At 41.6% G+C, this 15,852-nt stretch overlaps 1 protein-coding gene across 3 annotated transcripts in view; it reads left to right on the plus strand.

Moving 5' to 3' along the window:
- PHR1 (photolyase 1) overlaps positions 1-15,852 on the plus strand; it is a 321,904-nt gene that overhangs the window by 174,899 nt on the left and 131,153 nt on the right. For all 3 annotated transcript variants that reach the window (XR_016253747.1, XR_016253748.1, XM_089402234.1), the window contains exons 7-8: positions 3,507-3,588; positions 3,888-3,959. Coding sequence is in view for 1 of the 3 variants with exons in the window: in XM_089402234.1 (XP_089258360.1) it covers positions 3,507-3,588; positions 3,888-3,959 (154 nt within the window). In the remaining 2 variants the exon portion in view is untranslated. The remainder of the gene's footprint in view (positions 1-3,506; positions 3,589-3,887; positions 3,960-15,852) is intronic.

Genomic DNA, 15,852 nt, shown 5'->3' on the forward strand with positions numbered 1-15,852 from the left:
TCCTCTTGAAGATGGCAACTCCACTGACAGCTACACACTATCTCCAAAATAGCTCCAACTCCAACTCCAAGATGACTACTTCAGCAAAAACTCAACACTCTCCAAGCTCACAAACAAACTCACAAACACTCATAAACACTCCAAATCAGATGTGTGAGACAAATGAGAGTGAGAGGGGCCTCTTAAAGGCTTGGAGAGGGTGTTTTTGGAGGGAAAGCACCCTTAGTTTCCCCCCAAAACCCCTAAAACATAGTCAACATGCCACTTTTTTGAGTTGACGGTGGGCATGCCTCTAACTGGCCGGTTTGCTAAAAACCGGCCGGTTCCATCCTAAACTGGCTGGTTAGGACCGATTTATTCCAAAAAAGGGCGAAATGGGTTATCAGGGTTTTTGGCCGGTTTCGACTGGTGGGCTTGCTAACCGATTGGTTAGACCGGTAACTGGTTAGCAAGACTAGTTTTGAATACTATGGGTTATAGCTATCCCAGTCGACGCCAATGATAACGACAAGTACAAAGAGGCGATGGCGAGGGCCAAGTGCATTATCCTTGACGGGGTCAAGGATCATGTGGTACCACATATAGTCGAGAAAGAAACAACATTTGAGATGTGGGAGGATCTCAAGAACCATTACCAGCATACTTCTATGTAGAGAAGAACGCTGCTCGAGAACCAGATGAGGTCGTATCAGATGAAGAAGGGTCAATCAATTGACACCTTCCTTGGAGGACTGAATGAGATCCGAGACCAGTTGACTGCTATAGGAGTGACACCGGATCAGGAGCTTATGGTGAGGATAACCCTGAATGTTGTCTCAGAAGATTGGGAAGTGTTTCTCCAGAGTATCTTGGGCAAAGGGACTCTCCTACCTTGGGATGAGATGTGGGCAACTCTTCGCCAGGAAGAGATCAGACAACAATTGAAGACAGATAACAGCAACAAAGGAATCAAAGTTCAACAGGAGGAGGAGGATGTGGCCCTAGCATCTGAGGGAAAGCAAGAGAAGCGGAAGAAGATAGATCTCTTCAAGATCAAGTGCTTCCACTGTGGGGAGATGGGTCATTATGCGAAGCAGTGCCCAAGGAAGAAGAGTAAGGGAGAGTCTTTCGAGACTAAGCCAACGCTAGCACGGGTAGAGAAGGAAGTTTTGACAAATGATGACTGTGCCATGAGTGCACACACACCACTTGAGAAGAAGTGGGGAGACATCGAGCTATAGTTAGGCAGACTACAAGCGATGAGGGGCAGGATCCTCGAGTTACCTAGACTTTTGAATTAGACCTTGCTACGTGAGCCTCGATGAGGAGTAGCAGGACTGGCTGAGTGGGTAGAGACGGATGCAGATGGAGCGGCAGAGAGAGCTACAACGCAGGAGTCTTGAGACAACGCAAAGCTAGCAGGCTGCAGTAGTGCGAGAGGCACAGGAGTGTTGTACCAATGCAAGACGACACATAGAGGTGTGCAACGGTGCAAGATGCAGGAGAGTTGTTGTAGCAGCACAGAGATCAGAGAGGGAGCACTTGTTAGCGGCAGAGGGAGCTTCAGCATCAGTGGGTGTCTCTAGCCCAACGGGGAGGTCAGTTGGGAGATTAGTTACTTACTTCTCAATAATTGAGTTGTAGTGCAGCAGTGGGCAGCACAATGCAACATGATGAGAGGAGGTGCAGTGCGGATGTAGTGCTGGGAGAAAGGACCAGCAGCAACACAGATGCAGAGGGAGATGTCGTACAGATGCAACAGTGGCAGTGGCAAAACCATGGGCAGCAGTACAGGAGGCAACAGTGCAGATGATGTTGGGCAAGAAGGCCTAGCATCAGCACAGGTACCGATGCTGGATGATCAGAGTAATACTCAGTGAGGAGTATTGCTAAAGCACAATCCTCTCTAAGAGGGAGTGTTGATTTGGGGTAGCATCGGATGCGCTCTAGCCACGAAATTTGGTGGAGATGTTGGGGCACATGAGATCTTCAATACCCAGAAAGGGTTTGGCAGTTTCTAAACAGATCAGGGGATATTAAAATAATTGATATTTTTATTGGAGTCCCTTAGTCTAAACTTGAAAAAATAAAATATTAATGTGTATTAATATGAATTTGTGTTAGAGTGGTCCAAAAGACGTGGATCAGGCCAAATCTAATCTTAGCCGTTGATTAGGGACTTAATCTCAGCCGTTGATATGTCAACATGAAAAGTATAAGAGGAGGCTTGAGCGTCACTTGGAGAATACACCAGATGATCAGTGATTCTATTCTCTAGAGCGCGATTTGCTAAGAGAGATAGAATTAGTGATCAAGAGAGCAACTAAGGGGCATTGAGTACAGAGAAATAGAGAAGGTAGAGATTGTGCCGAGAGAGCAGCGCAGCAGCGAAGGAGAGTGATGCAGAGCCAGCAAGGGCTCACGCAGAGGCAACCAAGTGCTGCACAGAGCAACAGAGAGGCCAGCGTGTCTGACACAGAGGCCTAGAAAGCTTACGCAGGGCCTCCTATGGTTGAGACAGGCCAAGAAAGGCTGATGTAGGGCCAGCGTGAGACAGAGAGGGGCTGATGCAGTCCAATTTGGGTAGACGCTGGGGTTGCAGAGCAGTGTTGTGCTGTGGAGCTATCAGAAGGATTTTCCAGGGTTTCAGTTAGGAGATTTCTCTCAAACTGTGAGGTATAGCTGCTAAGGAAATTCTCTATTGGGTAGGCCAGTTTCGGCACCCAGATTGTACTATGATATTGCTTAATAAGAAAACCCTAAGATAAGCTGCACTGGGTTTCCCACGTTGGGTTTTTCCGGGGACATTGGTCAAAAAATAATGGTGTCATGTGGTGTGTTTGTTCTTGTTTCTTTTAGTTTCTGATCTGTAATATGTTGAGCATGCACTGGTGTTTATTTTCAATATTTACTTTGTAAATAACTTGTTAAAGGAAAAAATAACAAGTAGATCGGAATAAATCAAAAGAAGTGTATGAAGGGTTTCTAAACTAAGTAAACTTAGAAACTTCAACAGAACTTGAATGTTAGCATGATCTACCCCCATATGGTTAGGAATTTATGTTGGTTAGTTGCTTTCTCTCTTCTTTAGGGAGGAAATTCCTTAGGCACTTACTATTTTTTGTATTTTTGATTCCCATTGACCTATTTTAGTCTTGAGTGGACGTCAATGTAATTCCTTTGTTTGTATTCATTTATCCCATTTTTCTGATATCATCTTTTCTTCTATGTTGAACTTTCCCTGAGTGCATTCTTTGCTCCAATGATATGTGTTATGAACAATTAATGTGCTTTTTGATACGTGTTTGAACTTTGAGCTAAGACAAAATGTTTGCATCATTCCTTGGTTACAGTTTCCATATTGGTTATGTTCTTGCTCATGCTTTCTATTTTGGAAAATGTACTATATATCTTTTCCTCGGTGTTTATTTTGGTAGAACACTAGAAAGTCCAAAATGCATGAGTTTTTTAAGTTGGAGACACCAATTTCCATACCAGAATTTGATAGTACTTTTTTCACTGTGTAGAATGTATTGGGCTAAAAAGATCCTTGAATGGACACGAGGACCAGAAGAAGCTCTTGCAATAGCTATATATTTAAATGACAAGGTGAAGTTAGATTTAAGATTGGTTTCCTTTTTAGTAGGGATAAAATCTTCATGATAATGATTTTAACCTTTTGAAAACATAACATTGTTGAGAACTCTTTCTAGTTAAGAAATAAGCTAGGTTGATGAGTATTTTGGGCCTTCTTGGACTGAGTTACTACTTCCTATGCAAAAAAAGAAAATTAAGAAGCTTAAAAAACTACCCACATTAGCATAGATGTAGCTGATGATATATCTTTCCATTGTAATATTCTCAATTTGTAAGCGTCTTCTAATGATATGATTTTTTTGTTTAAACAGTACGAGATTGATGGGAGAGATCCGAATGGATATGTTGGTTGCATGTGGTCTATATGTGGTGTCCATGATCAGGTTTGGATAATTTTGAGTTCATTTTTGTAGGAGTATAAGTAGAATGTTAAATAATGTTCGAACTGTTGGAAACACTGAGAGGGGGGGTGAATCAGTGTTTCATAAATTTCAGCAACTAAGGATTACAGAGCATTAGGCAATAACATCAGATCAAGGAATACACAAGAATTATATGAATTTATTTATATTACAAGTGAAGCTACAACTTCTGGTTTACCATCTACAACTGAAAGGGCTACAACCCCAAGTTATTTACCAGCCACTACTGGAAGTAGCAACAACCACTGGTATACCAGCATCCACTGGAAGGAGACAACAACTTGAAGGAAGCTACAACTTCCTTACCTAGCACCATCCTGCCACCCTTAACAATAAAATATAGAACAATAACCTTGGGCTACTGTAGCAGGGACAATGACCCGAATACAACAATATTCGATCACTGCTATCTCTGCCTAACCACGTTCAACTTCAGATTTCCTCCAATAAGTATGCCACTGTAACTCTGACCTCCAATGCAACAAAAAAGGATTCTAATTCATACCTTCAATCAACTGCTTCAGATATGCCTTCAAATAGACTACTGATCTTCCTTAAAATGAGACTTGGATCTGCTTCAAAGGATTGCTTCAGAATCTGCTCCAACCTTCTTCAAGACAGATATCAAGGTTTGCTTCAGACTTCTTACCAGAACAACTTCAAGATCTGCTAAAACTTCTTCAGGGACTGCTTCAGATTTCTACAAAGGTGACATCTAAGTCTTCCCCAAACACTTTGTCAAACTTGTCCAAGTATCGCTTAATATTTGCAGTCTCTGTACAAGACAACCTTCTCTTCTAGATCAGCCTTGTTTATGCCTTCATACAACTTTAGACTAGCCCTTAGACTCAGCCTCAGACAACCTCAAGATTTGCCTTGAATCAGTCTCAGAAAACCAGCTTGGAATGTCTGAGAAATAGTGCAAAATCTGCCTCAGGTTAGCACGAAACAACCCTAGAAAGTGGCCAAGATGAGCCTCAGAAGCTCCGCCTTACAGGGCCTAAATTTGATTTGAGGAAGGACCTCAGAATAGGCCAAATTTTTCTGCCTCAGGAGGAGACATGAATCTGCCTCAGAGATGACTTGGACAACCTCATAGATGAGTCAGATGGCCTCAAACATGACTTGGATAGGTCTCAGAACTTAGAACAACTTCGACTCAGGTCCATAAACAGTCACGAACAGGACAAATTCATCCTTGGAAATCACGCGAGAGAATCAATCTTTTAACCTTGGTCACAACTCTTCATGTCACGACATTTTCCTTCTGTAGATCTCGGTCTGCTCTAGATATCTTCTGCTTCAGATACACCGAATTCATGCCTCAAATGCCCATGGGTAGCAAATATATATAGTGTTGGAGGGAGGCCTAATTTGGAGCTGAATGAAACTTGAAAATAAAAATTTTCTTTTTGAAAAGGTACGACTATTCCTAGAGCCGACCTGAACCTTTATCAAGCCGATACAAAGAGACTTAGGCTTGTTTAATTTGTTTTTTTTTTTGTCTTCCATTCAATCTTCTGTTATGAATAAAATATTCATAAATAACATTAATTAAATTATTGAAGAGTCTCAAGAAAATTATTGAAGGAAGAGATTTTGACTAGGTTTTCCCCTAGATAGCGGTTTTGCCCCGGCATAGTGCCTACATCTTGTGTCTTGTGTTTTTGGGAACTTCATACACACATAATTTGGTAATTGCTTGATGAAAGATAATATAACAAATAAGTAAAAGAAGTCAACATAATTCACAAGTAATTATCAAGAAAGAGAAATCTAACCCTAATTCTACTAACATTGATTTCTCAATATGGTATCAGAGCTAAGGTCAAAGAAGATTGAAGATCACTTCGTTGGCTTGAAGGAATTGATTACTTGTTTGATGATAAGAATGGGATTCAATATTGCAGGGAGATGGATCAAGAAGATCTTCTACTACTTATTCAAGAAGGTCAAAAGTCAAGGGTTCTTAGCTACACTTACAGGTTCACTTAATGATGATAATGCATGAATCATTCACAATGGAGCATCAAGGCATATGACAAGGGAAAGTAAACAACTTCAAACTCTATCAACGGAACCATCTTCTCATGTAGTGGAATTGGGAGACAACAAAAGCTATGCTGTTAGAGGCATGGGATCAACATCTTTGAAGTTGGAGAATGGAGCTAAACTACATCTCAACAACATACTATATGTTCCAGTTTGAAAAAGAATTTGCTTTCAATTTCTTGCTTAGAAGATGGAGGGGATAGAGTTGATTTTGTTGATGGAAAGGACTTGGTTTGGGGAAAAGATTCAAGTATTGATAAAGCTAGGGTTATTGGAGTTCGTGAAGGAAGCTTATATAGAGTCATTACACCACCTCCTCAAGCCCTAGTTCATATGGAAATCAATCCCATTGAGCTATGGCATAGAAGATATGGTCATCTTCACTACAAGGTTATTCCCACTCTTAATCAACTTGTTCATGACATCCTCGATATCAAAGAAGATCGTGAAGGAGTTTGCAAGGGATGCTCTTTGGGTAAACATACAAGAAAACCATTTTCAAATAGTGAAACAAGGTCTAAAGAAATATTAGACCTCATTCATTCTGATGTATGTGGGCCTATGTTTGACAAATCACTTGGAGGTCATCTTTACTATGTAATATTCATTGATGATCACTCTAGAAAGACATGGCTATACCTTCTCAAAAAAAAGGATGAAGAATTTGAAAAATTCAAGGAGTTTAGATCTGAAGTGGAAACCCTAACCAAAAGAAAAATAAGGACTTTAAGATCAGACAATGGTGGGGAATACACTTCTAAAGAATTGCTTGCACATTGTAAAGAAGCAAGAATTAAGAGGGAACTTATTGCTCCCTACTATCCCAAACAAAATGGAGTGGCCAAAAGAAAGAATATGACAATTGAAGGTGTTAATCAATGTTTTCATTGATGTCAATATGGCATTCGCTGAGATGGGAAATATTCTTGATATGCCTAATGAATATCATGAAACCCTAGAATGAGATGGTAAGGCTGAAGACAATAGATGCTTGGTTCCATATGATGATGTCGTAACTCTTGTTTGATAAGAATGTCATCAATTAATATGTCAAGTCGCTAATGAAGAAGTCTTAAGAAGTGCCAAGTGCCAAGTATTTAGAAGCCCTTGATGATATATGGAGGACTACATTTGATGATGTCATATTCTTCGTGAATGACCACAATTGATGATGGCACTTGATGAGGTCTTGATAACATGGTTGGAGATCATTTGATGGTTGGAAGATTATTTTGGAGTTCTCCTAATGATGTTGCACTATGACTACACTAGTATATGATGACATTGTTCATGCGTCATGCTACATGGATGTTGCACTCCTACATAATGACTCTATGATCCTATGATGGCATTGATAACAATGAAGAAGCCATGCTGTCCCAAACATTCCTCATGCTGTCCCAAACTTTTTATGCATAAAATTTAAGGACAGTCACAAAGAAAAATTATTTTGGACACCTTGGAGGCATCCTTTGAAAATGGATCCTAGACCATCTTAAAGAGGATTTTTTCCTCTTTCTAACGAGCCTTTATTTGCCCCGAAACTCCCAATAGTTTGTGAGATATTGAATTTTTAAGTTAAGAAAATTATTCCTAGCAGCGAGTTGACCTACACTCAATCATGCAAGTCGGCCTCACTTCAAATAGACATGTCCCTTCAGTTATAAACGAAATATCTATAAATAGACATTTAAACACTTCATTTTGATCAACAATTCAAGCAAGAATTCAGAGATATGAAGTACAAGAGAAGACAGAAGGCCGAGGAGAACAAGGAGACTATTGTTTAGGACGAAAAAAAAGGATAATTCTGTTTGGGCATAAAATCTTGGTCGAAGCTGCCGTATTTTCCGTGGTCGAAGCTGTCATAGTTGCGGTGGTCGAAGCTGCCATAGTTGCCATAGTCGAAGCTGTCGTAGTTGTTGTGGTTGAAGCTGTCTTAGTTGCCGTAGTCGAAGCTGTCGTAGTTGCCGTGGTTGAAGCTGCCGTGGTCGAAGTTGTCATAGTTGTCATGGTCGAAGTGTTGATTTATTGGGATTGGACAAATAGAGCTTGTTGAAGTCTTCTCTTGAGAACAGAATAGGGCAGAGTTGGAGAACTTTGTGAAGCAGCATATTGAAGATTTGTGGAGATCATTGAAGACCATGATGCATTGAAGCCATTATGAGGTGACCTTGAAGAAGTTTTGTTTGGGTAACATGAAGAGCAGTGGTGACACCTTCATGTGAAGAACAAGGTTGTCATTGATGATGTGACATGGAGACTAATTGAAGGCATAGCTGAATATTGATAGGGCTTGTTGAAGAAAGCATTGGGAGCCATGAAGTATAAGCAAACATACCTTGACAAAGTGAAGCTATAGGGTTGGAGCCCTTGGGGTTGGTGCCTTGGAAAGTCCAAGTTGGTGCTTGGCAAATATAGGATTGGTGTCCTTAGAGTTGGTGCTCCTAAACTCAAGGTTGGTGCCTTGGATAAGATAGGGTTGGAACCCTAGAGGATCGGAGTCCTTAAGAAACGAGGTTGGAGCTTGAACCAGCTATAGGGTTGGAGCCTATTAGCCTTATCGTCATGTGGCCCAAAATGCATCTAAAACACTCCACAAAGTCTTAAAAAATTGCTTAAAGATCGTTCAAAGAGAAAAACAATTGCATGCCAAGAGCCCTTGGAAGGGCGGAAAAGCACTATCGAGAGGCTAAAACACTAAAAAATAGTGAAAAACCATGTATCGCAGGCATGAACATAGCAACGCACAACTGCCGTTAGATTTGGCCGATCAACGACCCAGATCTAAGTGGCAAATCGCAATCGGCGCTGGAGAGAGGATGACTTAAGGATGAGCGCAAGACACCCTTGATCAGCGATCTCCGATGATCGGATCGGTGGGTTGCAATCGGCGGAATAAGCACGGACCGAGTGGATATGCGATTGCGATCAGCAATGCAACGTGGATCGTCGATCAAGCAGCGCAGATCAACGACCCACATTGCGTCACAAGAGTCGCTATCGAAGAGATACAAGGGGCGGGGCCTTTGCACATTCATATGCGATGCGATAACCAGACCCGACGGTTATACACATAATATTTTATCAGATTTCAAATCTGTGGGAAGGCTGTTTTTAATGTATTTTGTGTATTTTCGTCATATAATGAAAATAAAAAGGGAGCCTTGGGCAGTGCCGATGCGATAAAGCCCGGACCCGTAAAGGTTCGGGAATAATATTTTATAATATTTGAGGTCCGCCGAAAGCCAATTTTCAATGCATTTGTCGCGTATTTTGTTATTTAGCGAAATACAAAGAAAATACATAGGGCCAGGGCATCAGCGATTTGCGATAGCGACCCTAAGGGTGGACCCGATAGATGAATAAACAATATTTGAGGACTTTTGAAGTCCGAAAGAAACAAAAATGGGCGGGATTTTACAGTTGCAGCGTTTTTCTGTATTAAACAGAAAACAGTCACTGTCCGCATTTTAAAGGGATTTCATAGGCTCGAAGAGCCATTCCACCACAGAGCAGAGGCCGGAAAGCGATCAGGGAGCATAGACAGCGCAACATAGCCGAATCAACCCGAAGCAATCATGGAGCCACAACATGACACAACCAGAACAAATAGAATGATTGTGGGGCATCTCTGGCACGAGAGAGCTCCCAGACAGCGCAACAAACTACCCAAAATATTTGAATGCGGTTACTCTTCTATCAGATGAAGGAACCTTCGAAGCCCATGCTTGCCTAGTCAGGGCATCAGTCAGTTAACAAGACAGATAGGATAGATTAAGGTTCTGGGCCTTTGAGAGCTCAGGAGCATTGTAAAAGTCCTATAAAAGGCTGAAAACTAAATGTAAGAAGGGTTCAACTTCTAGAGACTTTTGAGACTCTACTACTCAAGCTTCTCATTTTCATTCTAGCAAATATAAGCTTCTTTTGCTGTTATATGTTCAATGTCCATTTTCTCTTCTGTTCTAAGCTTGCACTTGAACAGGTTGTTCATATTTCTTTTGTGTCTAAGGCCAGATAACTGTCATCTTATCTCTGCTTTGATAAATTAGATTTGAAAGCTTCTTTTACTGCCTGTAGCTAGTCATTCATATGTGTTTTATATATGCATCTGCCGGTATTGTCAGTATTCTCTATCTATCCATTGAATCTATAAACTATTGAATATTAGTGGTCTAAAGCCTTAGGACGCTGAGGGTGTTCATGCATGTCTTGAATAAAAATAGAGTTGAAATGGTTATCTGGGTTGATATAAACCATCATTCATTCCAATAGTTCAGAGAACAATATTGAAGATTATATGTTACTAGGCATCTCCGATCTGCAATCTAGGAGAGTTTCCCGGAGCCCTAACATAATTGGCACTGTTGTCGGGGAGAGGAAATTGAAGCTCAACTTTGTTGGGAAACGACACAGATCCATCTGTTAGCGCTTGAAATTTCACCTCAGGCTGAGAAAGGTAAACCTCAAGGCAACATCAAACCACTTCGCCTCGTAGCTAGCCCTACGGGGCAGGAGAGGGCTATCTCCGGTCTATCTCAGTAAAGATCTTCAATGGACGAGATAACCAATAGGGTAACACTGATTTTAGGCTAGTAAACTGATCAAAAGGGTTGATTTGGGGTTTTTAGGGTTTTTGGTGGAAAATTGGGGAAATGGCAATTTTGGGTGCGGGGATTGGACACAGTTTCTGCAGGGGGTTCTTTGGGGCGAGATAGGATACAGTATTGATGCCTTAGATTGAGGTGGATGGTCAGGAATGATAGGTGAGGAGCTAAGGAGAGCAAACAATAACTTTGAATTCTCCTTAAACAGTAGAAAACATTGAAATTAAACAAACTTAAAAGCAGAGCATGAAAGTCATGAATTCTTACTTTAACACTTCGTTTGCTTAATGTGCAGAAGGAAAAGAAAGGAAATGATTCACATAACACACTTACAGGTACATAGAGGAACACACCATCAATACATGTAACCACAAGAATCCCAAAAAGGACTGCAAAACCCTGGTCTTCCTTAGCCAAAAATTGCAGAGATACAGTGAATAATACAATGATAGCTTCTCCCTCAAGAGTCCAACCATGAAAATGAGCAAGAAAGTATATAATATAGATCATCTAACCTCTTTCCCTGCCTCCATGGGTCGAGCTGACTATCCTAGGAGCTGTTTCAACCACTTCTAAACTAGGCACTACAAACTAGGCAGTCAAAACAACTTGCCTCTATAAGCTAGGAAACCAATTCATTCATTTAATTTTCACCCTTTTCATGAATGAATCTTCTAGAAGAGGTACATAAGTGTAAAAGTGTCATAAAAGTACATTAATTACATCAAAGAGGATAATAATCCACCCCAAAAAGTCAAACAGGGTCAAACTGCGTTTTTCTGAGCTGTACACTGAAATTTGGAGAAATTTGCCTGACGGGTCGCGCGCCTCTGCCTGACGGGTCGCGCGCCTTTGGGACCACTTTTGGGGCACTTCCAGGTGTCCAAATTGAGCAAGAGTAGGCTTGTTGGAAAGGTCTGTGAGTCTACTTTCCAACCCAACTGGAATTTCTGAATTTGGTGGTCATTTGCCCCTCCAAAATTGCAATCTCCCAAGACTTCTTTCTGCAACTCAAAAATGTGGCAGAAAGTCATTTTTTGCTTGTTTTTTGACTTTCTGGAGGCCCAAAACTTCATAAAATCTCAAGACAATGAATGAGCATATGTAACTTCTCATGACAAATCTGGAAATGTTGAGTTTTTGCAAAATGGAGTTGCCAGGATGAAGGGTCGCGCGGGGGGTGAGACCCGTTAATGGACAAAAACCTGTAAATTGCCTGAAAAATCAAAATTGACCCAAAATGTTCAAAATTTCTTGGGATTTGTGCTATGGCTGGGCTATTTAGTGCCATGTTCCTTTTGATGTGATGCATTCTCAGCCAGAGGTGGAGTGTTGCTTTCCACTCGAGGTGAAGTGTTGTTTTCTACTCGAAGTGAACCACTCTGAATACACCTGTTGACCTCTTCAGATGCCCTATGCAATGGAAACATGTGTTCATATGGAGCTGACACATTTGGGTATGGTCCACCTTGTTGATAGTCATTAGAAATCCCCCGAGTTGCATTGCCCTTCACCAGCCTTGTGTGTAATGTTTGAAAATTTTGTGGCTGCAAGTAAGGATCCTCTACAACCATCTTAGACCGAGAGTCTTCACATTTTATATCATCCTGTGATATCCTGGTGTATAAAGAAGGATTCTGGGGCCCAATCACAACATCCACTTGAGCTGCCATTGGTTCTCTAATTCTGTTATCATTAGATGCAGCACCACCTAGAACTTCACCATCGCTACACGACTTCATGAGACGATAAGCAACACCAACACGATCAAAACTTCCAGATAGTGGTGTTATAAGGAATTCATACCATCTAAAATGACACACAACAACTTTGTCTCTTTTGAGGAGATAACCAAGAAATGTCTCAAATTCTAATGATTGTTGTCGATTCTGGCCAGCTGCATGAAAATAAACCCGAGGCAACTTTGATAGTGGAAGCATTGCCGCTGGAGTCATCTCCTTAACATGCAAGGCTACAGGTATCTTCACTAGAGAATTGGAGCATGAAACTTGGCTGATTGGCTTTCCATCTTTGTACAACATAATAAAGGTATTTGACTCATCTTCTTCGGGGACCTTATTCAAATCCATCAACACCATTCTCATCCTCGATTAAGCAAACCTTGCAAAATTTGGCAATTTGTGGCTCCTTGGCAAATTTGCAGGCAGTTTGATATTGAGGGCGCTGACGGGTCGCGCGCCTCACCCAACGGGTCGCGCGCCACTGACGGGTCGCACCTGTGTAAATTTTGCACTGGAAAAGGCAGCCTGATGGGTCGCGCGCCTCTGACGGGTCGCGCGCCAGGCTCAACGGGTCGCGCTTTTTCAGGAGGCTTTTGGAGGCCTTCCCGGTGTCGGAATCGGGCGCAGGATAGCTCGTTGGAAAGGTCTTTGAGTCTACTTTCCAACCCAACTGGAATTTTTCAATTTGGAGTTCATTTGCCCTGTCAAAAATCAAATCTCCCAAGACTGGTCAAAATGTGCCAAATGAGGCTGCCTCAAGGAAGAATGCTGTTGCAGTCAACTTTTGAATGCCTTCCTCAACCCCAAATTGAGCTCATGATAGCTCATTGGAAAGCTCTTTGTGTCTAGTTATCATTTTACCCATCAAGCAAGTCATTTGGCCAACCAAGCTAGGAGAAAACTTGATTTTCCCAAGGTCACTTCAGAGGTGCCTTTGATTCTCCTGAGGCAACGGTATTCTTGACATTTTTCTCAAACCATGACACCTGTGTAAAAAGTGAAGGAGGTTTTTCTTCCTTGGCATGTTTTGAACAAAAACCTCTCTCAGTTTTGCAAAATTCATCTTTGATTGCTCAGAAACATCATTTTAGTGAAACTTATCCCGATGTGTGGAACAAGGGTTTTGGTCGAAATGAAGCGAAATGAAGGGGATAAGGGGCTTCTAAATTCTTGGGGAAATTTTTGGAAGTAGGGAGGGATGTTAGGAAGCAGGGGAAAGTGGAATCTCAGAGATTGAGTGAGGGGAAGGGGTCCAAAAGGGCAAAACACAGGCCAAACCTAGAAAATTGCCAGGTTGTAGCTAGAAACTAGGGTTTGTGCAAAAATGAGGAATTTGGCGGATCTAAGGGATGGGAAGTGTTTGATAAGGTACTTGAAGGATAGGGGAAGGTGTATGAACATCAGGATATGAGTTTTGCCGATGATTTGGCCGCCCAAGAGAAATTGCCTTCAAAACCCTAGGTGAGGGAAATGACCTTGCCTAGGCGCAACTGAAGCATGGACAAGGTGTAAAAAGACGCATTAGACACTGAGATGATAATGAAAACCCTATGAATGATGATAGACTCAGCTGAATGGTGACATGGATTGACATTTGGACAACTTTAGAAGGAGTGAAAGCAAACCCTAGACCTAATGCCTAGTGACCAAATTTTGCTTGAAGACTCAGTGAAATAACAAAATTTGACCTTGACACTTCAAAATCACTTTGTAAGAGCACATTTGATCACTGGAGGAAGGCTGGAAAGACTGACACTAACACCATCTTTGATGATAGACAAAGCCTGGGCACTTTTTTGGTTGTAATCATCTATCTGGCGACTCTACTGGAGGCCGAACCTCTTGGCGACTCCACTTCATAGTTCTGGCTCAGTTTGTGAGGCATACTCGGAGAAATCCTCAGAAGCCACAAGCTGACCCAGTACTTGACCCTGAAAAGATCATCAAAGAAAGAAAGGTATTGCAGAAAAGAGCATCAGGTTCAGGTAAATCTAAACTTCTCCTATATCTCTTCAAGAAAATCCTGCAATAGAACAAATACATGTTGAAAGTATAGCATCTAATACTAGCAGCGAAGAAAAACCCTCAGAGATTCATAAAGCTCCTTATTCTTTAGGTTTTCCTTTTGTTGTAAGCCCAAAGGAAACCTCACCTCCTATCCATCATACTCCTTTGGTCTTATCAGTCACTCCTCAACCCTCTATCATTCAGGCTGCCAATACTCTTTTATCCACCACAACTATGACAGGTCCACAAGCACCTACCAAAATGGAAAGAATCATAGCTGCTAGGTATGGATCTCTAATACTGCCCACTCCTTTCAATGCCATGCCTGTTGGAGAATATCAGAAGTATATGCCTAAGTTCACTAGGACTGAAGGTGTTACAGCTGAAGAACATCTTGAATCATTCTATAGCTATGTTGATAACCTGGACATTAGTGAAGATGATGTCTGGATGAGAGTCTTTGTCCAAAGCCTAGCTGGAGAGGCTAGAAAATGGTTCAAAGAACTGACCCCAAGATCTACAGTGGATATTGAAGCTATAGACGATGCATTCCTAAAGCATTGGGGGGATAAGAAGGATCTCCTCTACTACCACACTGAGTTTGGGAACTTAAAAAGGGAAAATGGTGAGTTGCTGTCTGACTTTAATAAGAGGTTTAACCGCATGTATAGCAAGATACCAGTTGAAGTAAAACCCACCACTATCTCTGCTAGACTCATCTATGCTAGAGCCTTTGATTCTGACTTCTGCCTACTGTTGAGGGAGAGGCGATGTGCTACTTTGGCTGATACGTGGGATGCAGCCTTGGAAGTAGAATCAAATATCATGGCTGCAGAGAAGCTCAAGGGAAATATTGATAGAAGGAGACAGAGGGGCGAATCTTCATCATCTTCAGATCCCAAGATTGATAAAATGACTAAGATGATAGAGTTATTAGCCTCTGAGATCTCCAAACTAAAGGGTGAGCAGCACCATGGGAAAGGAAGAGTTTCGAACACCTTTTCTCGTCTAAATCCAAATCCATATAGAAGAGCAAATGAGCAGTTGCAGATTTTGCAAAGAAGCAAAGATGCCATTGAAGACAAAAGGGTGAAGACACCTTTCCAGAATGTAGTCATGGAAGAGGAGCAATTTGAAGATGATGTGATCCATTGTTTTGAAGACAAAGGCAATGCCCCTTTTTTGACCTTGGCTGCCTATAAAAAGTCATTGTTCAATGACCAGATCAACCACGAGTGGGACGATGAAGCTGCTCTACAAGCTGAAGATCAACAAAGATATAATCTAAGGTCAAAGATGAATAATGCCAAGGAAGCCCCTGTTCAAAGAGTTGCTGTCCCTGCAGAACAGCAAGCTAATAAGCAGAAGCAACCAATAGTCGATCCTATCATCCTCAAAGCTCTAGCTCACAAGGTAAGAGGCCTTGACAAGTCTCCTTCTCCTTTC

This window comes from Pinus tabuliformis, chromosome 2_1 (genome assembly GCF_031772625.1).
Source record: "Pinus tabuliformis cultivar Carrire ecotype Pingquan chromosome 2_1, CPIR1, whole genome shotgun sequence".
Classification (NCBI taxonomy): domain Eukaryota; kingdom Viridiplantae; phylum Streptophyta; class Pinopsida; order Pinales; family Pinaceae; genus Pinus; species Pinus tabuliformis.